The sequence below is a fragment of the Enoplosus armatus genome, chromosome 14 (assembly GCF_043641665.1).
Source record: "Enoplosus armatus isolate fEnoArm2 chromosome 14, fEnoArm2.hap1, whole genome shotgun sequence".
Taxonomy (NCBI): domain Eukaryota; kingdom Metazoa; phylum Chordata; class Actinopteri; order Centrarchiformes; family Enoplosidae; genus Enoplosus; species Enoplosus armatus.
Window position 1 is genome coordinate 5,703,410 of NC_092193.1, and position 23,811 is coordinate 5,727,220.

Sequence of the window (23,811 nt, forward strand, 5' to 3'; positions counted from 1 at the left end):
TGTGTGTGTGTGTGTGTGTGGTTTCATCAGCGTTGCTCTGCATCAACAGTATTGATTGTGTAATGGAGGGGGAGGAGGGCTCGTCTGTTGATTCAGTGTTGCCAGTTCGACCTGATGTTTATCTCGTCAGCTAGCTGTCGCTATGCTAACATCACCCTGCAGCAGGCAGAGGACAGAGAGGAGGAGGAGGAGGAGGAGGAGGAGGACAATGACGACACTCGTCTGATTAAAGGACAACAAACTCTGCGTTTAGTCGGCACGTTGGCTGTCAAATTTGCATGTTCATAACATGAAATTAATTTTGTATACAGCAAAAATCTCTGAATCTCTGAGGTTGGGTGTGTTCACTGGTGATGTAGTTTGACGCCTGCCAGTCCACGTCTTGTATAAGTTCTTTTAGTACAAAAAAGTAAAGTACATTACTTTAAAAGCTGTGAAATCTTGGAACTGAAGGATAAATGAATACATAAGAATGAATTAGTCATTGGTGACAGGCTATTTAATGTCCATAATGCAGGTTATTTAATGTCCATATAAAGGCTGTTTAATGTTCATAATATCTGCTTTTATTTGTTTATTTTTCAACAGTTAAATGTGCTCAGTACATATCTTGGTCACAATTCTTCGATAAGTAAATCTAAGGGATCCTTGTTTGTTTATGTTATGTGCTCATCATCAAACTTTTTTAACTCTTTATTTTTGGTATTTGTCCAAAAATACCCAGTAAGTCTGGTTCTAGTCTATTTTACAAATGAAGAGGCACATTAACATGCATTAAATTCCTAATTCATCTAAAGAGGGGAATCTTATTTACCTTTGTGTGTGTGTGTGTGTGTGTGTGTGTGTGTGTGTGTGTGTGTGTGTGTGTGCGCACGCACATGTACAGTATGCTGCGTGTGTGTTGATCTGCACCGCATGTTAAACTCTGATTTTCTTTCCTCTGACAGGTTATTGTACAGAACAGAAGAAACCAAAGGTCATCTTCATGATGGGTACGTACATATAGTCCGTCGCTCGCTCACACACACACACACACACACACACTCACCTCAGCACTGGTGGAGCCTACCTCATTATAAAGAGCTGAAAGCGCACACACATACACACACACACACAGTCAGGATAATAATGAGCAGCTGCTGACTGCTGGGCTGGCTGTTAGTTAAACTGGCCTCATTTATACACACACACACACACACACACACGGCACAGACAAGCGTTGCAGAAAGAAACAGGACCGATCAGTTGATCAGCTGCATGTTTTAAAACTGAACTGCAGCTCTGATGAAAAAGCTTCGTTCAGGAGCGTCGCTGGAGGGGAAACAACAGATGTCTGTTCTCTGACGGTCTCACAGATGACGGAAGGAAACTTAATGAAGTAATTAAAAAAGTTTCAGCATAAAACTTTGCTCCTGTACAATTTAACAGCTCGTTTTCATACTAGAAAACAAGACATTGCTTATTATTTGAAGAGAAGAGCAGAAGTGAAGTGACAGGAGTAAATACACCAAGTCCCCATTCAAAACTTCCCTTACAAAAGCCATAAAAATAGTATGTAGTATTTTACCGTATTGCAGTGATTTTGCATATAATTACACTCATCTTGGAGTCAGGTTGGGGCTATTTTCCTGTTCTCAGATCAGTTGAAGGATTACATGCTCCTCCTGAAAGTGCTTTAAATCTCTTTGGACAATATCTAAAATAAAATTGTGTCACTGAGCTGAGCAATTTGGATGTGTTATCTTATACTCGACTGACCGGATAATGAAAATATTTGTCACTTGCAGCACTACAATTTAGAAATATGAGATTATTTTCCGACAACAGTATTTTATGAGCTTATGGTGAATGTAAAATCTTAATAGTCAACTTTAATGGCCTCTTAATTTCTCTTAAAAGAAAGTGCACAAATAAAAATAAAATGTCTCACAAAATCGAAATACACAAACACTAGTGCTTCTAAATTGTGCTCCGGTGCAGCAGATGAGTAAATGTACTTATTTATTACTGCTATTTGAAGACAGGATAGAGAGATGAACGTTAATGAGAGATCTGGGGCACACAGAGTCTCCATTAACCACTGTTCGCTTCGTTACCATGGAAAAATACTAAAAATACTATCATTAAAAGATTACTGAATCAGTGCTCTCTTTCACACCCACACGGCTGTGTGTTTAGTGTTAGTTAGTGTTTAAACCAACATGGCAAATCCCCACTGATCTGTATTAACACCAGTTTGTCTGAATATTTGATTAACAGATGTTGAGTTACACCCGGAGCTTTCCCTCAGCAGGAGCAGATAATTGGGGGAAAATGGCAGCTGCATATATAACAACTGTCACCCGCATGCGAATGTGTTTCCTGAGCAGATTTTATACCATATAATGACAGGTGGGCCACACCGGTTTACATATTCAGGATTTTATTCTGCTTACAGCTAATTAGGATCAGCGTGTTAGAAGAGAAAGTGGGATTCATCAGAACAAGAAATGGCCTTCAGCTCCTCTGTTCTGCTCTCTCATCTGATAAGAGCTGAACAGTTTCTCCTGCTGTGGCTACCTGCTCTAACTTTTGACTGTCACTTCATACTGTAGCTGTTAGCTCGAACCATCAGATCTCTCTTAAACCTTTCACCACCCACTGTTCTGCCTGCAGGTTTGCTAGCAGCAATATGTGAAACTATTCACAGACTGGCAGCACTATTAAAATGTACATGAACATGAACGTGTTATATATGTAGAGATACAGTGGCTTGCAAAAGTATTCAGCCCCCTTGAACTTTTCCACATTTTGTCACGTTATGACCACAAATCTAAATATATTTTATTGGAATTTTATGTGAAAGACCAACACAAAGTGGCACACAATTATGAAGTAGAAAGAAAATTATATATGATTTAAAAAAAGAATTACAAATAAAAAACTGAAAAGTACGGTGTGCAAAAGTATTCAGCCCCCTTTTCTCTGAGTGTAACCAATTGCCTTCAGAAGTTGCCTGATGATTGCTAAATGATCGAATGTTGACCTAATGACTAAATAGAGTCCACCTGTGTGTAATCTAATCTGAGTACAAATACAGCTGTTCTGTGACGGCCTCAGAGGTTTGTTAAGAGAATATTGGGGAGCAAACAGCATCATGATGTCCAAGGAACACACCAGACAGGTCAGGGATAAAGTTGTGGAGAAGTTTAAAGCAGGGTTAGGCTATAAAAAGATTTCCCAAGCTTTGAACATCTCACGGAGCGCTGTTCAATCCATCATCCGGAAATGGAAATTGTATGGCACAACTGCAAACCTACCAAGACACGGCCGTCCACCTAAACTTACAGGCCGAACAAGGAGAGCACTGATCAGAGATGCAGCCAAGAGGCCCATGGTGACTCTCGACGAACTGCAGAGATCCACAGCTCAGGTGGGGGAATCTGTCCACAGGACAACTATTAGTCGTGCGCTGCACAAATCTGGCCTTTATGGAAGAGTGGCAAGAAGAAAGCCATTGTTAAAAGAAAACCATAAGAAGTCCCGTTTGCAGTTTGCCAGAAGCCATATGGGAGACACAGCAAACATGTGGAAGAAGGTGCTCTGGTCAGATGAGACCAAAATTGAACTTTTTGGCCTAAATGCAAAACGGTATGTGTGGCGGAAAACTAACACTGCACATCACTCTAAACACACCATCCCCACTGTCAAACATGGTGGTGGCAGCATCATGCTCTGGGGGTGCTTCTCTTCAGCAGGGACAGGGAAGATGGTCAGAGTTGATGGGAAGATGGATGGAGCCAAATACAGGGCAATCTTGGAAGAAAACCTGTTGGAGTCTGCAAAAGACTTGAGACTGGGGCGGAGGTTCACCTTCCAGCAGGACAACGACCCTAAACATAAAGCCAGGGCTACAATGGAATGGTTTAAAACAAAACATATTCATGTGTTAGAATGGCCCAGTCAAAGTCCAGACCTAAATCCAATCGAGAATCTGTGGCAAGATCTGAAAACTGCCGTTCACAAACGCTCTCCATCTAATCTGACTGAGCTTGAGCTGTTTTGCAAGGAAGAATGGGCAAAAATTTCAGTCTCTCGATGTGCAAAGCTGGTAGAGACATACCCCAAAAAACTTGCAGCTGTAATTGCAGCAAAAGGCGGTTCCACAAAGTATTGACTCAGGGGGGCTGAATACTTTTGCACACCGTACTTTTCAGTTTTTTATTTGTAAATTTTTTTTTTAATCATGTATAATTTTCTTTCTACTTCACAATTGTGTGCCACTTTGTGTTGGTCTTTCACATAAAATTCCAATAAAATATATTTCTGTTTGTGGTCGTAACGTAACAAAATGTGGAAAAGTTCAAGGGGGCTGAATACTTTTGCAAGCCACTGTAGATGTCATGTTGTTTCAGTTATTGAGGTCATTTAAAAAAAAGAACACCATGTCGTATTAATAATAATTTAGCCACTTGTGAGCAGCGTAACAAGCCGTAAACACAACATCAGATTATCAGATTATTATTTAGACTTTCAGCAGTCACAGAGCAACGTTAGCATCTGTCGATCTGGTGACTTTAAGTCTGGCACTTTAGCTGCTAAATGCTCCACTATGTTCACCAGCTAGTCGCTAACTGTGTCTGTATGCTGTTTGGTGCTGAACAGGTTAGTGTAGAGTGGGTTTATAAGAGCTTTTTCACAGAAAACAGCTGTCTGCAATGCCGCTGATGAGAGAAAGTTGGCTGCCAAACTGTCTATACTGGGTTTATCTGAGCTTTTCAGCTAAAAACAACCGCCTGCTGTGGCTGAAAAATGAGGTTGGTGAGAGTGAACCTTAAAGACATTAAAGTTGTGTGCCGGAAAATTAGCTGAAAGACACTAAAGCGCTCCCCAGTGCTGAGGGAAACTCAAATGACACACTCATTTTATCCATTTTTATATAAAAATGTTGATTTGTGCAGCTTTAAAAACAGTCCGACCCTAAATTCAAAGCAGCCTGTCAGTCCAACAAGGTAATAAATCCTTGAAACTTTACGTCCAAATTCTTTGCAAGGGTCAAATGATCATCAATAAATTTAAGTGGACCACCCCCCTTGTTAAAAGGGTAATCAGTGACCCTTTTACAGCACTGCCACCGCACTATTCAAGGATATCTGGGCACAATTATGTATGAAAACAACAAAATGGTGTCTGTTTCCGAGACGTATCGTAACGTTCAGTCAAATAAAATGATTGAATCCCTCAATTTTGCTTTATTTATAGCATTTTTCAGCACTTTCAATATAGTTGCAAAGGAACAAGGACCAACTGCAAGGACTAAATTATGTAGTGCGAGTTAACTGTCTGATGTGGTCACTACGAAAAGTGACTGAGCTAATTCTTCATGTGGACTCTGGAGCAAGTAGTTTGTGTAATCAGGGAGGCGCACCACATAAAGTAAATCCTGCCTGTATGATTGTGTTTGTGTCACCTCACAGGACAGGTTTTCTCTCCAGCCACGTCACATGCTGACTTTGAAAACACAGTCTCAAGACTCCCTGACACAGCATGAGTGACTACTCACTGCTAAATAAAAAGTTAATGTCCCCTCGCCGACCCCTTGTCTCCTGCTGTCGCTCTTAACCACACTTCCTCCTCTGCTGCTGCTGCTGCTGCTTCAGGGGAAATTCAGGTTATCTGTCAGACTCTCTGCTCTCTTATCTGGTGAAGAAGGGCTCAGAGTCACTTGCTGCCCATCTACCTACCCTCTGAAATGCTGATGAAAGTGAGTATCAGGAAAAAAAGAAAATAGCAGCATTATATAGGAGTTTATATGAGTTCTGGAGTGATAGTGTAAGGTCACCAACCTTAAAGTGGATAAATACTCAAATTGGAGTTGACGGAAAACACTACAAAGTAATGTGTTGAGGTAACAAACATGTTGTTGAACATAAGTTGCACAAATGCTGAAAATCTATACAGAAGTGTCCTTAGATTAAGACTTAGTTGCCCGCTAGAGACTGTTTCATGCATTGCTTTGTGAAATCAGGTCATGAGTGTATTTTGCTGTCAGTTCAAAATTCTTTTAGAAACATCATACAATTTGGAGCTGTTTTTGGGGTTGATATTGAACGTCTCCTCCTGCCTCCTTGTCATGTTGCCAATCATCAGATCAGCAGAACAACACGTAAAGGTAGAATTATAACCAGCGATTAAATTAAAACATGTCTAAATTATGACCTCTTCTTGACTTCTCTTATTAGACCTAATGAAAGTCTGTTGTGCCCATTCAGGAATACTAAATGCTACAAGTTACGTCCTCAAAACTGCTCTAATTAAAAGTTGGGAGTTTTCACTGTATGTGGGTTTACTCATCCAAAACCTGCCTGACTTTAAAAACTGGTGGAGAAGTTGAAGCAGCGTTCTGCAGCGGTGCTTCAGAAAAAGGAGGTGATGATTCCTGAGGGAAATGCTAATGTGAGGTTTCACTGATGCCTGTGCTTTCAGCCTTTTTTCTTTTCTCTCTGTTCCCATCATTTCTCCTCCTCTGAGCTCTATGGCTCAGAGGAATGAGATATTTCAGGCTTTGGATGCACAGACAGCACTAGCAGGATCAATACATCTCGGGTCTCGGCCTTTTCAGGGAATTTGTTAAGTATATAGAAAGTCGCCAACTTTATCAGCCTTCCTTCCCACAAGAGGATAGAGATTAAATAGTGTTAAAGGATTGAGTCAATTAGTCGACAAGTTGCTTCCCTAGTAGTAATAGCTACAGTACAATCACTTATCCTGAGTGAGATTTGTTGACATTTCTATTCCACTAAGAGCACAATAAGGCATTATTATTATAAATTTACAGTTTCTGGCTCAAAACAACTGGCAAGATGGCAGTGAGCACAAACCCAAACCCTGCGTCTCTGCAGAAACCAATGGCCAACGTCATTAAGCCCGTCTTATACAGTCTATGCTTATCACTTATCAAGAATCATTTATTTTGACACTCTTCTAAGTCCTATTCTACGTAGTAGATGGTGACAGTGGAAGGGAAAAATCTCTTCATAGCAGATTCAATCATCTTTTCTGGAAATCCAGCACTCAAACAATGCAGCACTCGTATCTGTTTGAGGGACCATTTTTGTGTTAGTGGAGGCGGGAAGCTTGTCTCGTCTGCAGCCCATTTGTCATTTAGACGGATTTATTTTTTACATTAAAGTATTACCTGCTGAAGCCTTGAGGAAAAATGATCATGTAGCAGGAATGGATTCAAAAGTGTAACTACTGGAGCGATTATTTTTCTCTGTATGGTCCTCTGTCCTCTGTCTTACATCTCTGTCTCCTGCCCCATCTCTGTCTAATAAAATCCATCTGTCACTTTGGCACTTATCGAGGACAACGCTGTGACAGAGCTGTTCACACATGGTGGGTTTGGGTTTCTCAAATCTAGACCTCCATGTATCGGAGCGTCAGCAGAGAAAGTAGAAGTTGTTCAGCACCGTGCAAGCGTCTGCCGACACTCAACAAATGATCTGACTTGTAAAGCCTCAATATAACTTAAGTCTAGTAGACTAAATGTGGGACTCAAGTAACAAGGACAGGTGAAATATGACACCAAGACTCTTAACTGTTTTACTCTGAGAAATTACACAACCATCCAGAGAGACATCCTTAAATAAATGCGTTTGGATGGTCCAACAATGAGCATTTCAGTTTTATCCGATTTGAGAGACTAATGGATTTACTGTGTTGGATTGACACGTATAACAGTGTATCATCAGCATAGCAAACGAAATGGAACCTATAATTACGAATGGGTTTCCCCTAATGGTAACATACAGAACAGAAGAAAACCGAGGATGGAGCCTTGAGGTACACCAGATGTAACTGTGGGAGCTTATTATTATGAAGTACACGATGAGTTCTGTTGAACAAATCAGAATGAAACCATCCCAAAGTTGAGTCATGGATGCTTATCTGATACTGGAGGTCATGATTAACAGTTTCAAATGCTGCACTGACGTCAAGCAGTAGCTTATATATAGCTTAATATAGAGGTTTGGTCAGAGTCAAAATGTGTTCTATATCTTTAAACTTGATTTCAGCCAAATCTTTTTGTTTACTGATTAAATACTTTTTAAAGCGGCTGTAATTGATATTTTTATAACAATGTATAAAGACAATGTGACAATGTGAAAGGGGTCACTCATAGTGATGAACCTACAGAGAATTATCACCCGAATCAGCACCAAACAGCAGATAAACACAGTTAGCGACTAGCTGGTGAACATAGTGGAGTATTTAGCAGCTAAAGAGATATTTCCCAGATATTTCCCTCAGGAGTTGGTAGAGTTCAGAAACAAAGCTAAAAGAGAGTGAATATTGGACTGACATTTATCAGGTAGCCAGAAACACAACTCCAAACTAATGATAATGTCGCTGTAACTGCTGGATGCGGCCAAAAAAATATTTCAGGTTTCAGAAAGGCTCTAAAGGTCCTGTTTTTCCTGAGCACCAAGAAAGACTCCTGTATTTATAGTAAGTAAGTCATTTAACCTGAGTGGAGAAGCTGAACATTAACTCAAAAAAGATTTGAGTGCAGTATAAAACAGCACAGAGGAATTACAAACACACTTCATCTTGTCTAAAGCTTTGACTGTCGAGGCCAGTTAATCTAAATTTGAAATGAGGAAACTATTTTTACCCACAGAGCCAGTTTATACAGCGGGTTTGAGTTTGACCCGACTAACTAGGAGAGTCCCTAACAAGCCTCTCAGGGCTTTTGCTTCAGCCCTGGTGGGTCATTATTTTACTTCCTGGCCGAGGTGTCAAGCAGCAGAGGAATACTTCTTGCGAGTAGGTGCGGGGGGGGGGCTGTACAGTGTTTGAGGCTGGTGAAATATATTAAGTCAGTGAATATGTTCTGAATGTACAATGAGTAAATTCATAGCCGCACCCTCTCCTCGATTTCTTCTTTTCTGACTTCACGGTCGTCCCTGGGTGACCGAGCCCTGCTCAGATCGGTCCTTGCTCTCGCAGGAAATGTTGATGAGAGCGTTTGTTTCTGGATGCTGGCGGAGGGCGGCGAGGAGAATACTGATGAATGTGAAGCACATCCTGAGTTTTATTACTGGGCTCAAGGCTGGTTATGATAAATCACCACTTCCTACTGATGCTTCACACAGCTTCATGGCCACCTAATACAGTTAACCTGCGATAAAACACAGACAGGCCTCACAGCACAGCAGTGGAGCACAGACACTGCTGAGATATCTTTTAATTCTTTAGAGGAAATCGACTAAAATTTTGTGTTCTTGTGTCAGTTAAGATCTATGCTGCCTGTGTGTGTGCCCTTATCTATCTTTGTGGGGACCAGTTTGAGTTTTTGGGCCTGTTTGAGGAAATGGCTTTAAGGTTAGGAGGACTGGACTTAGTTTAGGGTTATGCTTCGTTGTTGTACATTTAAGGGCTGCAACTAATTATTATTTTCATTATTGATCAATCTATTAAAGGCCAAGTTATGCAAGAAAATAACTAGTGCAATGGAAATCAGAAGTGTTCATAGTTTTCTCAAACGGTAATGTCAGAAAGGTGTGGAGGGAACACTCTTGAAGAAGCATGGTGGGGACCACGGGGGGCGTCTTAAAGCTGACAAGGGTCCAAAAGCTGGAACTAGTAGTTAGAATTTACTATTAATACGTTTGTCCACATACTTTTGTGTACTTTTGGTCTGTTTTCGTCGTTATGGTTAATGACAGGTTAGGGTTAGGTATTATGTCAATGACCTCACAAGTATAAAACTACCAACGTGTGTGTGTATGTGTGTGTGTGTGTGTGTGTGTGTGTGTGTGTGTGTGGTCTATGGTGTTGAACCGAGGTGGCAGAGCAGGTAGATTCAGTGAAAGGAGAGAAGATGATAGTCATCTGTGATAACCTGCCTCTGAGCCCCCGGCAATGAATCAGACCTGTGATGTGCACGTACATGCACACACACACACACACACACACACAGTACACACACACACTGTTCATCTACCCACCTGCTATCTGTTTCCTCTCTTATATCCTCCCTCTTTGACTCTGCCCTCTCTTCTCACAAATACTGTATGTAGACGGAGCTCTCTCACACACACACACACACACACACACACACAAACACACACACACACTCTATTTCCTATTTTCTCCCACTTTCATGCTCTTCTTTCACCTCTCAATTTCCTCCTTGTCATCCTCTCCTCACTTTGTATTCTGTCTCAGTGATTACTTGTCTGTGACGATGGACTGACCCTCTGTGTGTGTGTGTGTGTGTGTGTGTGTGTGTGTGTGTGTGTTTGTGTCTCAGGTGGTCCAGGCTCAGGTAAATCTCTCCAGTGCGAGCGGATGGAGGAGAGGTTCGGCCTGCGCCGTGTCGCTCTGGGTGACCTGCTGTGTAACGAGCTGCTGTCTCAAGGCGGCAGAGGGCGTCACCTGCGGGACGTCCTGGAGAGAGGAGAGCAGCTGCCAGAGGTCAGTGTCGTACCTTCACTCCACTACCAAAGAAAAGGAGCTACGATTATAGAGCTGCGAAGTGAGAGAGGTTAAACAGGTTTAAATCAGTGCGCTCAAACGCTTCGTTGTTGCAGTTGAGAACAAAACACAGCGCCAGGGTTGCTGAAGTCCAAAAGTTACCCAGAATTCAAAAGTGAATTGAATTAAGCAGCTGCGTTATCAGTTTTCTCAAAACCGTCATCTTTAGCAGCACATTTAAAAATTTTAAACACTGTTATTGGATGTTTCTTGCCGAAATGCACCTTGGGAGTCGTAGTTAACTTGGCTGTAACTTTTAATCAAACAACCAGATATATTATCTTTTGTACTGATGATTAAATCAGCTTCAAGTTTCATGTCCATCTGAGCTGCAGACGAGCTCCAACTGTGAGTCACATAACACCGTCAATGAGAAAACTGAATGGGACCAGGGCCGCCTGAAGTACCATGTTTCAAGGTGGTACCAATTGGTGGTACTGTCTCTTTCCTTGAACCTGCTGGTTTGAACCTCAGACTTTGTTCTGACAGACTGAGAGGAAGATGGTGGTTTATGAGGGATGTGCTTTTTTGGGGCCCAAAGGATTTTTCTACCACACCATACTAGTTTATATCATTTATACTTTAGACATTACATTATTGGATTATTATGACTGTTTGATCACTGTTTCAGCGTTAAAAAGTACAATATGTCCCTCTAAAATGTAGCGTTGTAGTAATATAAAGTAGCATCAAATGGAAATAAATCTTAAAATTGTACCTAAGAACAGTACATAAGTAAAGTTACTTTAATTAGTTCTTTTTTGCCACTGCGTTACAGTCAGTAAAGTAGTTTTGCAGTGCAAGAAGAAAAATCTGAACTATGAAAATATTGTGTGCCCATTTCTTGCTGGTCGGTGATAGTTAGCTTTTAGAAGGACAATTGCAAGAATGTTTGTATCTATGTTTGTATGTAGTGTCCACAAGTGGTGCATTTCACATAAAAACGTGGTTTGTTTGGAATTTATACAAGAGCAGGATAAGTACGAGCATAAGGAACCACCCACACGGTCTCTGGGCGGACCAGTGAGCACGGTGCAGTCCAACAAAGTAATACCTTTTAAAAAGACCTTACAGATGATTATTTCATAAAGACAGACAGCTGAAGATGAAGTTCAGTCGGAAAACAGCAGAAAGACAAATCCCTCCATGATGTAACTGGAAAATGTGACAGCACAGCTCTCAGGCTGAGAAAATAATGATATACTACATAACATGTTTTCCTGCCAAGGGCCTAATGAAATAAATAGAAGATGGAGGACTGCGGTTTAAATATTATACAGCCAAGAGTGCTCAAAATGGCTTTCACAGAGATTGCACATCTATACACAGTGTACCAGACCGAGCTGGCACGGCTGTCTGAACCTATATTGGAGCTGGAGACGGCTGCAGAAATCCCCTGACAAAGTGTGTAAACCATATAAATTATCTACAACTCCAAATACTGTCAGAGGAAAACACATTTTCTGAGAAGACGTAAACATGTTCATCGTCCGGCAGACACTGGACGATTTGCAGTTTATGGGAGATATACAGCAGGCAAACACGGAAGCTCATTAAAATGCACTGTTGCCATGTTGACAAGCTCACAATATAGTGAAAACTGACCTTGATGATGACGACAGGAGTCTGTTCGAGTCACTAACATGATTCCATAAAGTTCAACAATTCTCTATAATATTGTAGTTAATGTGAGATTATCCACAGAGGACTGAGGGAGTCATTCATTTTTTAAAGATCCCCTCCAGACAGGTTTTAAACAGCGGAGGTGGTGGAGGTGGAGCACATTTTCACTACTTTATATACTGTTGGATAGTTTCATCTATAGCACAATATCATAGTTTATAAATTGATCACGTTTTCTTTGCAAAATCTTATATCTAATAAATGTAGTGGAGTAAAAAGTACAATATTTCCCTCTGAAATGTGGAAGAGTGGAAGTATAATGTCAAATTTAAATACTCAACTAAAGTAAAAATTCCTCAGAATTGTACTTCAGTACAGTATTTTAGTAAACAACTGGTTTTAAGACATAAAAACACTCTCGCTCGCTTTAAATAATAGTTTGTGTCTGATATGGTTTTGTTACAAATTCTTAAAATTACATCTCCTCCGTCTCCCTAATTGAAAAATCCCGAATCTATGAAAATGCAAATATCGTTAATTGCATAGTGAAGGTCAAACATCCAAGAGAAATAACAATAAGCAAAACACATTTTTGAATGGAGGGTGACTTTAAAAATGTATAAGCAGGGCAGTAATCCAATAAAATTCTATATTAATGCGATGGGATTCAGCACATTGAAGGTGAGTCCACTATGAATAGCATTATCATAATAACACATTGTCAGTGAACAGCGTGGCTCTGGGGACGTCAACGTCAGCCTGTGAGTTCAATACCGTAGTCCACAGTCAATTATCTCCACAACTAATGGATTTCCATGAGATTTTCTTTAGACATTCACGGTCCCAGGAGGATAACTCCTAACGACCGGCCCTTGACTCTTCATCTGGTGACAGCGAGACGTCAAACTTTACACCTGGACTAGAAACCTCGAGAACTAATGACTGCACAGCTGCACTTTCAGCTTAAATGTCAAGGTGACATACGAACTTTAGCATGCCATCAAAAACATAAAAGGTGTATTTCAGTCGGAGACAGCGAATGGTTATGTGTTAGATTTGGCACAGGGAGCTGGACAACTACTCCCCTCATTACAAACACGTGCAGGAACGTCGTATCTCACTTAAAATGACAATACCAAAAATATAGCACATAAGGAAAATGGCCACACGTTACTAGTCTGCTGGTAGCCAAGCAACTGGTGAATAAGCCAATGATTATGAAGCATGAATCAAGCAGCTGCAGTTAACTGAACTAACACAAGGCTTTATTAACCTCCGCTGAACACACTCACAGCTTGAACACAACCCAAGTGTCCCAGAATTCACGCGTCCACCTGAAACTGTTAGTCGATTGATCAATATGTCAACTGGCAGAATTAATTGGCAACTATTCTGAGAAACGATTGATCGTGTACATTTTTTAAGAACAAAATTCCATATTTTTGCTGGTTCCAGCCTCTAAAATGTGAGGATTTGCTGTTTTTTTGGGAATATAATTAATAATTAATAGAAAAGTGAATATCATAAGGTTTTGTGCTGTCTGTTGGTTAACAAGTCATTTTACAACTTCTTCACAACTTTGACATTTCAAAGAAAGAATGATTCATCTCACAGTCAAGAAGAAAAAAAATCGGCAAATTAATCAATAATGAAAATGATCATTATTTGCAGCCCCACATTTTTTGATACCTGATAAATAAAAAGAAACTCACACAGGTGCTGGAAATCAATGTTTATATTCTTGTTTATATAACTGAGAGCAAAGACAGTGACAACGGTTAATGAAAGTGGTAAGAAGTCGTCTAATTCACACTGCTGCTGTTTTCCCGCTAGTCACGCTAGCTCCCGAACCCACCTGGTTTTCATCACAACGCTAAATGTCACCTGCAGAAACCTGGTCTGACTGCACCTTCATGTACGAACGCCGAACGTAAGATGGGGGAGATGTCAATCAAGCAGCACGCCCACATAGTGCTGATGATTGAAAAGTGAAAACATCTCCGTGCGATAGTTAAATAGGGGCTTTAATATAAATAATAATAATATTAAAATAAATCATTTGATAAGCCAGCTGGTAACGAAGGTCATAAAGTTTGTTTCCTCCTGTAAATTACAAAGGAGCAGGCACATATTTTACTACCCACCTTCCAGTGAAATATTAATAGCTTCCGAACTTAAATCACATTATAAATGCAGTGTGGCAGGTAGAGGTAATAAATATTTAGCCTCCTGGCCTCGTTTTCCAGGTCCTCATCTCTCATCACGACTGCGGAGATTATGAACAGTGATGCATTTTGGTTGGCGGTTGTCAGGGAGTTTTTTAATTGAACTGCACGGTCGCAGAGTCTGTGACATTTCACATTAAAACGTCTCCCGCCTGTCACTCACACACGTCCCCTGCTTCACATGTTCAAAGGTGTACACACACATGCGTGTTCAACTCGCTGGTTGTGTGGAAATCACTCTCACACACAAACAGTCGGATATTTACCAAATATTTAGTAGGACTCCGCATGTAACAAATTTGAAAAGACATTCAGTCCATTCAGTCCGCCTGATAAACTGGTGTCTGGATCTTTAGCCTTTTATCTGTCCAGGGAGGATTTATTGAACAATGTGCTCTACATTCATGAAGTCACACAGCCTGTTGATCACAGAGAAATGCAACTGTTGACCAGTAGACTAATAGATAATTGTTTCTGGCAATATTTAGTATTTCTCTTATTCTCAACAAACACCATGAAAAGACCAAAACCAGCAATGAATCGATCCTGTCTGTGTATCTAAAGCCTGATATATCTTATTGCTCTGTGCCATAGAGCTCCACTGTCCAAAAACTATTACAAACCCCACGACGAGCCACACTGTTGACATGTTCCTTCATTACACTGAACACCAGCACTGTTGTTTATTTTGAGTCAGTCCTACAAACACTGTCCTGCTGCTACCAAATGTGTATTAATCCACCACTCAAAGTAGTCCCCAACAAATGCACAATTAATTCTTGTTTGAGTAACATTTGTTGTGTCATCTGTTTTGGGAAATCAGTTAGCCTTTCTAAAGAGTAAAAGTATGTATTAGTGACCTGTTTTTTAAGGATTGTCAGTAGGAATGAGTGGGTTTGAGGATGAGAACCACAGACAGGGAAGGGACGTCAGTCAGATATTCGGAGATGAACAAACACATTGTTGATTTTGGTATTTTCATGAGATTTGCTGATAACAAGGAAAATATAGTATAGCACCAGCTTCATCGTTCAAGTCTTTTATTCAACAAAAAAAACCTATTATTTACTGGTTCCAGCTTCTCAAATGTGAGAATTTGCTGCTTTTCTGTTCTATATGATTGTAAATTGAATATATTTGGGTTTTTTTGGACTGATGGTCAGACTAAACAAGCAATTTGCAGATTTATATCTAGATATGGGAAATTGTGATGAGCATTTATCTCCATTTTAAGGCTGCAACTATGTTTTTCATTATCGATTACTTTCTTGATTTTTGTCTATTAAAAGTTATAATTTCCTACATCCCAAAAGCTGAGATTTTAAGTTTACTTTATGCACAACAAAGAAAAACACAAAATCCTCACATTGAAGAAGCTGGAACCAGTAAATGTTTATTGGTTAATTGAGCTCTACACCATTTTTGGACATTTTACAGACAGAAAAGTTCATTGATTAATTAATGAAATTGACGAATCAATCTATGATTAAAATAATCAAACGGCTACTGCCAACAAGTATTGAGGTCACATAAAGACAAGAATCTTGGAGGTTAACTGCAGTCGTTAACAGCATTAAGAAGAGCACAAAAAAGCAGATTGAAAAGGTTCAACAGCAGTAACAGAATATATCCACATGCTGAGATTTATAGCCTCAAAACACACATGACTGTATATACAACACGCTCACCCCTCCTGAACCTCTATGAGCAAACAGCCTGCTGATGTCAACACATTTCTGCTACAAGGACAAAAAAAAATTCACTCTGGAGCCAGAAAAGTAAATGACACGACAGATTTTGTGATATATTACTTCACTAGAGGCCTCTGTTTGATTTCGTACTCCTCTCTATCGTGAAAATATGAAAACTCACAGATGTCACTGTTGCGGTTCCTTAGTCTGCAGCAAAGGTAAATAAAAGTCACAGATGATTTAATGTCTTTGCAAGGACACTTTGACGGTGGTTGTTACTCGTGTACTTTCTCTGTACACTTTTTCCTGAGCTGATCTCTTCAAGTTACAAGCCAGCTTCTCTCATAACCAGTTTATAGTGATTGAATTTCAGTTGAAGAGTTGAAATCCGTCGACTGGAAAGTGAAATGTTGAACAGAGGAGTGAGGAAATATAAAAAGACTTTGGGGATATCTGCCTCAAGGAGCTGTTTACAGTTTACTGATATTCATGTAAAGTTAATCTGAAGCAAAGAATGCACATTTGTCTCTGGACACATTATTATTTTAACCCTTTCACGCATAGTGGTCACTACAGTGGACAGCTATTCAAAAGCTGTTTTCTTGTATATGCATGGGTTTTAATGGTGTAGTTGCACATCAACCACCACAGTGGACGCTAGTGCGTCATCCCATACACTGCCACCCACTGGCCAGCCATTGTAAGCGCAACACAAATGTCTCAAAACCAAGATGGCCAACGGAAGGCCAGAAACGCTGAGCAGCTCAGGAATACCTTGCCAATCCTTCAATAGTAGGAGACCCTAAATAAATTTATAATTTATAATAAATAGTAAATAAAATTTGGTAACATCAAGTAACAACTAAGGAGTAATACAATTGTTAAAATTTCCATTTTATTCATTGGTGTGTTAAATACATATTTCTTCAGTTGAAAACTCAAACGCATGCTGTCCATGCATGTGAAGAACTTTGTGTGAAATGAACATTTGAAAAAAATTAAGTTAAATTTTTTTTTTCATGCCTAAAGAGAAATAAAAACACTTCGTCAAAATCCTGACTGAGGCTGTCATAATTCATGCATGAAAGGGTTAAAAACTATAAGAGATAACAGATATTGTAAAGAGCACAAAATTGCATATTTTTTGAAATACCATTTCTGAAGGACTATTTTATGTTCTATCGTGGGAATTTTAGGAAAAACGACTGGCAACAAGGGAGCAGTTCTTGTGGTTTATTCACGTCTGCAGACGGACGGCCCCGACAGCAACTCAATTGCTCCTTTTATACAGCATGTACAGCAAAGAATGTGAACACTAGTAAGACATACGTCACTCTCTTTGACAGTCCTCACCTTGTAGAGAACCACAATAAATGATAATTATGGACTGCTGAAAATACACCACTGAGAACACGTAGAGAAGGCTATGGTCCTTTGCTGGGGTCAAAGGGCACCACAGCAAATACCTGTGACCTAAAATAAACTCTTCAGGGTGACGACTGTGGATTATTTCAGAAATGGGTTGATTTTATCAAAACATATTTTTCCACATATCAACTTCTATTCACCTCCATTGTGTCAGGGTGGGAGCTTCTGAAACGTCACATTTTGGACATTAGGTTTGGTTAGGGAGCAGCACAAACAATAGATACAACAATAGAAAACATTAACTCTGGGAAATCCCGGATATTCAGGCTTTCTGTCATGTTAAGATTTAAAAAGTGGTTGAAAATTGAACAGATTTGCAAGCAAAATAAAAGACACCCAAGAACAGATTTACTTCCCGTTATGTCAGTGGAGAAACCCGATGGCTTTCGAGCAAGGCTCAGCTGTCTAAGCTTCTTACAGCACATTGAGGTCATGTCCCATGTGTTCACTAACAGTCACTGCCAAACGCTTATTTCTATGTTGTGTGAGTGAGTTAGTTATGGAGAGAGGATGAATAATCCCACACTGGGATTTACTGAAGTGCAACTCACCGGTTTTACAGCAAGAACACATTACAAAATCTACTGTAACACAAAATCACGCCCACATCAGAGTTACAGGTTTTCATCTCAAAGTGAGATGAAAATGCTGTCATGTGCGGCTCACCGGTGAGTGTAAAACTGTAAAAAAAAAAAAAAAAGACATGGTGAGAGTTTGACTCTGTGAAATGTTACTGTACTGTTGCCTGGCAACACCGAAAGTGCTATTTAATGATGCCTGTGAACTGTAATCCTTCTGCAGATCGTCGGCTTCCTGTCTGGCCACATGTGTGCTCTCTATAAGTCTGCACATATAGAGAACTCAAACAGGCAGTGGTGGAACGTAACTAAGTACATTTACTCAAGCATAAATCTGAGGTACTTTACATGAGTATTTCCATTTTATGCAGCTTTATACTTCTACTCAGAGGCTACAACAGTGAAATGCTACTTTTATGTTGATGCACCAGCACTAACAAGTACTTTTGATACTTTAAGTACATTTCACTGATAACACTTGTCTACTTTTACTTAAGTAGGATTTTAAATGCATGACTTTTACTTGTAATGGAGCCAAAGCTTGTTTTCCTGTGGGTGTGCACATGATTGGATGCATCTTCTGGCAGCTCAGGGACTCAGCCCAGGTTAAAGAGTTGGTCATGAATACTCAGTTAAGAGCATATCTGGCTTATTGACAAGGTCATGTCATCTCTAAATATAAACTACCGGGACGATTTCCCCTTCTTCTTCCTTCCTGTGAGTTTTTCTCTGGAAGGTGAAGATCATCATACCAGCAAATACTTTAAGAAAGTCAGTGAAGGACTTGTCTTAATCATGGTGCTCAGGGACTGAGAGATGAAGAGGTTTCAATCAGAATATCTAGTTTTAGATACAGTCAGAAAAACGCTATCAGACCAACTTTAAAAACCTCAGTTAAAGTAGACCAGTAGAGCAGACCAGTAGAGCAGACCACTGCAGGGCTGTTAGCAAACTCAACTTCATCCGTCACCATCGGTTTTTGGTTTTGTTTAAAAAGTATGTTGCATGTTTCCCCCTCGATCTCTTTCCATGTTTCACGTCGTCTGAACTGATAACTGTCGAATAAAATACTCCTTTGAACGGCATTAAAAAGTTCAGTTTTATGTGAATACAGAGTACTGTAAGTAACAAGCTGCAGAAATCACTTTCAGCACAGCTTGTATGCCCAATAAAATGCAATGCAGGGAATATATACACCCAGTTGCCAGTTTATTAGGTACAACTAGCTAAAACTAATGCAGTCGAATAAAACAATCCTGCAATAAATCCTCCCTTCATGAAGGTTATGATGTTCGGTTTTTGATTAAACTGTTCAGAGAGGAGTTGATTCAACTTTATGGTCATTTTGGGGGCTGCAGTTTGTGGTGCTGTTGAATTGTTTCTAATATCTAGTCTACCATGATTGATATAAATGGGGTGGGCAAATTATTGCAAACACGCGTGTGAAGGTAGACTTCACTGCAGCGCTGTTGTACTAGACTGCACTAGTTTTAGCAAAGCGTACCTCAGACTGAGTGTACTGTCTAACCCAGCAATCACTTTATATGCGGCAACCAGACACATTAACTATGCACCAAGTTACTCTTAACTTCCTCTAATTACGATCCAATGAACTCTCTTCTTTTTAAAAGTTATGTAGCGTTGATAAGCAGCAGATAAACGTCGATTAGTGGAGAGCAGCATAAACAGTAGACCAGGAGCTGCAATGTAATTATCATATGAGGAAGAGCACACCGTCAGATAAACGCATTACTGTGAGGAGAATTGTTTTTCTAATGTCTGGCTGAATATAAAATGTGTCGACTACCTATCCCTAGGTTAGTATGACAAACAATCCTCCAATGACGAAAAGTCTGCAAAGTCCCCTTGAAGCAACACGATGCAACTATTAGCTTGATTAGAAAACGCTCACAGAGCAGCAAACATAGCAGCAAGTGTTTGTAGCAGCGCTAGCAGAGTTAGGAAGCTAGCAGCGCAGCATCAGCAGCACAGCAAAGTAACTGAGCGGGTGGAGCATCACAGCTTTATATAGACCGGCTCATTGCAGAGGGTGCGCTTCATTTGTGTGCCAATGAGTAGAGTTTGTCACATGTGTAGTAGCCTGAACTAGCTTGCTGTGCTAGCTACGTGCATATGCAAGACGTAATGTGAAAATACTCGAGAACAAATGCATTTATTTCAAGTTAGACACTATATTTTTAATGTCAGTGAAATGATGTGCATTCAATTATATTCTAATAAGAAATGTACAGATTGTATGTTCAGTGATTTTAGTGGATGACAGTTGGACAAATAGCCACCTGATGCATAACAAAGCAAATTGTTTTTCAAATGAAGTGTGTATTTTTTAATGATTGTCCTCACACGTTTTTTGTATTCAGGCCTGCTTTCAAACTAGCAACCTTTCAGTCACAAGACCTAAATACAACAGTATATAAATGCATGTATACCTGCGACCACAGATATACTTTGTGTGAGTTATGTATGTGCAGTAAATAAGCACATATCAATGCATGCGCATGCCACATTAGGGTGGGAGAAATATGAGATGCTCTTGAGGAAACGGCTCATTATGTTGCCTTCAAGTACCCATAATGTGCAGTGAACACACGCAGCAGCTCGATTATATTTTACCCAGAACTGCTTGAGACCAGTTTTGCGTTAATCACCAGCAATTTAAATAATTTATTAATAATTTAATTCATTTATTAAGCAAAGATGTCGAACATTTGCTGGTTTCAACTTCCCAAATGTGAAGATTTGCTGATTTCCTGTCTAATTTAATGCCGCTGGATTTTGAGCTGTTGGTCGAACAAAACATGCAATGTGATGACAAAACCTAATTTCATAGAGTGAATGATTAATTGGCATTAACCAACAGATTAAGCGAAAATGAAAATAATTATCAAAGCTAAAATCAGCTGTTTGCAGCTGTTTTCACAAGTTTATTTAGGATTATACACCATGTAAGCACAGCTTTGAACATAATAAAGATCATATAACTACATTCTGACACCAGGCAGGGCCCTTCTTAGACAGGAAATACTTCAAGAATCATTTTAAGGCTCTTATTTCAGTTGATATTGTGCTTTAGTCAAGCATATTCCCAAACAAATTAGCTGTTAATTACCACAGATTTTCTGTTAATTGACACACAGTGAACCTGAAGCTCTTGGGGCCCCTGGAGGAGCCACCAGCAATTACCTGCTTTGTTTGTTTGGTAATCTAGCCACTTGTACGTGCTTGTATATGCACATCACTGCTTTTTTTTTAGTTGATTCATATACAAGGCATCAGTTGGGGTTTGTGTGTTAATTCATGCTTGTACTGTATGTGTGTTTGTGTGTGTTTGATCTCCAGGACACACTGCTGGAGCTGCTGTGTGATGCGGTGGCGTCGTCGCTACGTCAGGGGAAAGGTCTCGTGATCAGCGGCTTCCCCAGAGACCTGAGACGGGCAGAGGAGTACGAGGCCAAGGTCAGAGCACGGGACTGACAGACACACGAATAAAAGACGAAAAAGTCATCCACCAGTAGACACAAGTTATGCATCCACAAAAACTGAAGTGACAAACTACACTCTGCTCATTTGATTTTGAAACATGTTTGACATGTAGTTCATTAAAGTATTTAATGCAGGAGTGAAGAAAAGGATGGAAATGTTGGTAGAAAATGTCTCTTTTTGACTGAAGCAGAGTTTTATATACAGACACATTGATGGGACAACAGCACAGTGACATACAGAATAAAGTAAAAGGCAAGATGTAGCCTGACATTCACCGCCGTCACCTGGACTTTTCCTTTTCCTGTGCCTTGTGTGTCAGATGGGGGAGCCCAGCGCGGTGCTCCTGCTAAACTGCTCAGCCGACACCATGTCCAGTCGTCTGCAGTGTCGTGGCAGATCCACCTCCGGCCTGCACCCCGCCTCAGACAGAGACGGCGTCCTGCGCAGGAGGGCTGAGAGCTTCTGCAGCGACAGCCAGGCGGTGGCATCTCATTACGAACGCAAGAAGCTTCTGCACGCGGTAAGGTTGTTATTTTTAGAAGGAAGTTGTATTCAGGTTTTGTTCTTTCCTCATGAGAATTAGCTCGTTTATATTCACTTCATCTCAGCTGAAATTCATTTACATTTAAAGGCCCCTCAAACACACATTACAGCCTTCTTTTCAACAGCAAAATGTTTTTCTCCCAAAAAAAAAAAGGCATCATGCATACAAATATGCCCAGTCTGCATGATTTTACAGTGAATATAAAACAGATCCAGAACAAGCGTATAGTATTTCCAAATGACACATACACAGATTTTCAGACATTCATGCCAAAATTCAAAAATAACAGATGTAGCAAATACATATGAAGTAAAAGCCATCATGTGTCTTTGGAACAGCTTCAGAGCTTCTTGTGTCTGAACTCGACTGCAGGTGACAAAGACAATTCTTCGAAAAGATCTTCTTTCATTTGGTGTTTTGATGATGATGGTGGTGGATGAAGAGCGCTATCTGGCATGTTAATCCAAAATCTCCCATCAGTGGCCACTTCAGGTCACCGTGAAGGCCATTAGATATGATTCATATCATTTTCACACATCAAATTAGTCAGTGACTCCTGAAGCATCTGCATTTGTTATGAAAAATCAACACAAAGATTATGTAAATGGCCAATTTTCCTTCTTTTCCAAGCTATTGATACAAAGTCAATTAACCTAAAAACAATCAAGTTTAGCGACTGCACAGTTTTCAGTCATCTCTAAAACGAGGAGATTATTTGGGATTATTTTCAGAGCAGTTGATTGATGTCTGTAAGGTCAGTGAGCGTTTGGTGCTTTTCACTGACGCCTCCACTGACATGAGGGTCAGTAGATCATCACACAATTTCGGTTTGTGGGTGAACTGTCCCTTTAAAATGAGCTGCTTGAGCGTTTAAATGCCACGAGAGGTATTGAGGTAATCAGGCTGCTGTGAGTTTGCACTGCAGCAGACTGATGTCCTCGACTGCACGTTGAGACACTGATGGTTTGTGAAAGGCCTCGTCTCAGCCAGTTTGTCTCCGTCTGCAGATTGACGCCGAGAGGTCGCCAGATGAAGTGTTCGCCCGGATCTGCCAGGCGATGGAGACCTTCTGATTTCTACATTTTCCTCAACACCACCCCCCCACCACCACCCCAAACTCTGCTGTCCTGGAGGTCCACCTTCTCTCTCTGCTGCATCACTCCAAAGAGACTCACCCACATACCCTCACAACTGCACCAGACATACGCTAATTGAATATAGGTATGCATGTCCCCAAACACTCCCAGCAATCCGTGAAACCTCTTTCTGCTTTTGACACTGACGAAGCGCCTGGTTGTCACAATCTGCTTCACCTACTTGCATTGTCTCTCTCTTACATTGACCTCAATATATGCTGCCAACTGCCGGACCGAGACAAATAACCGTACTGAGATAAATACACATCCCCTGCTGTGACTGAGAGCATGTTTCTAGTTGAATGTGAAATCTCTCCGAGCTGAGAGAGAGTTCCCGCCATGCTAGAAAGTGGAAATGTCAGTGTGCGCTCATGCTCTCATGCACAGCATCATGTTTTATATTGTAACAAGCATGCAAGAATTACAATCAAGCTTAACTGCCTTCTGTGCATTAAATAAAAAAGCAAAAGAGAATTAAGAGTATTAAGGAATATTGCATTTGTATGTTTCCAAGCTCATCGTGCAGGTGCTTGTTTGAGTCTGGTATTTAACATTCAATAA

General features: G+C 40.3%; 1 protein-coding gene across 2 annotated transcripts in view; it reads left to right on the plus strand.

Annotated features, from left to right (window-relative positions):
* ak5 (adenylate kinase 5) overlaps positions 1 to 23,811 on the plus strand; it is a 71,162-nt gene extending 47,351 nt beyond the window's left edge. For both annotated transcript variants that reach the window (XM_070919305.1, XM_070919304.1), the window contains 5 exons: positions 948 to 992; positions 10,298 to 10,461; positions 21,427 to 21,543; positions 21,890 to 22,090; positions 23,122 to 23,811. In XM_070919305.1, coding sequence (XP_070775406.1) covers positions 948 to 992; positions 10,298 to 10,461; positions 21,427 to 21,543; positions 21,890 to 22,090; positions 23,122 to 23,187 — 593 coding nt within the window. In that variant the 3' untranslated portion in view covers positions 23,188 to 23,811. The remainder of the gene's footprint in view (positions 1 to 947; positions 993 to 10,297; positions 10,462 to 21,426; positions 21,544 to 21,889; positions 22,091 to 23,121) is intronic.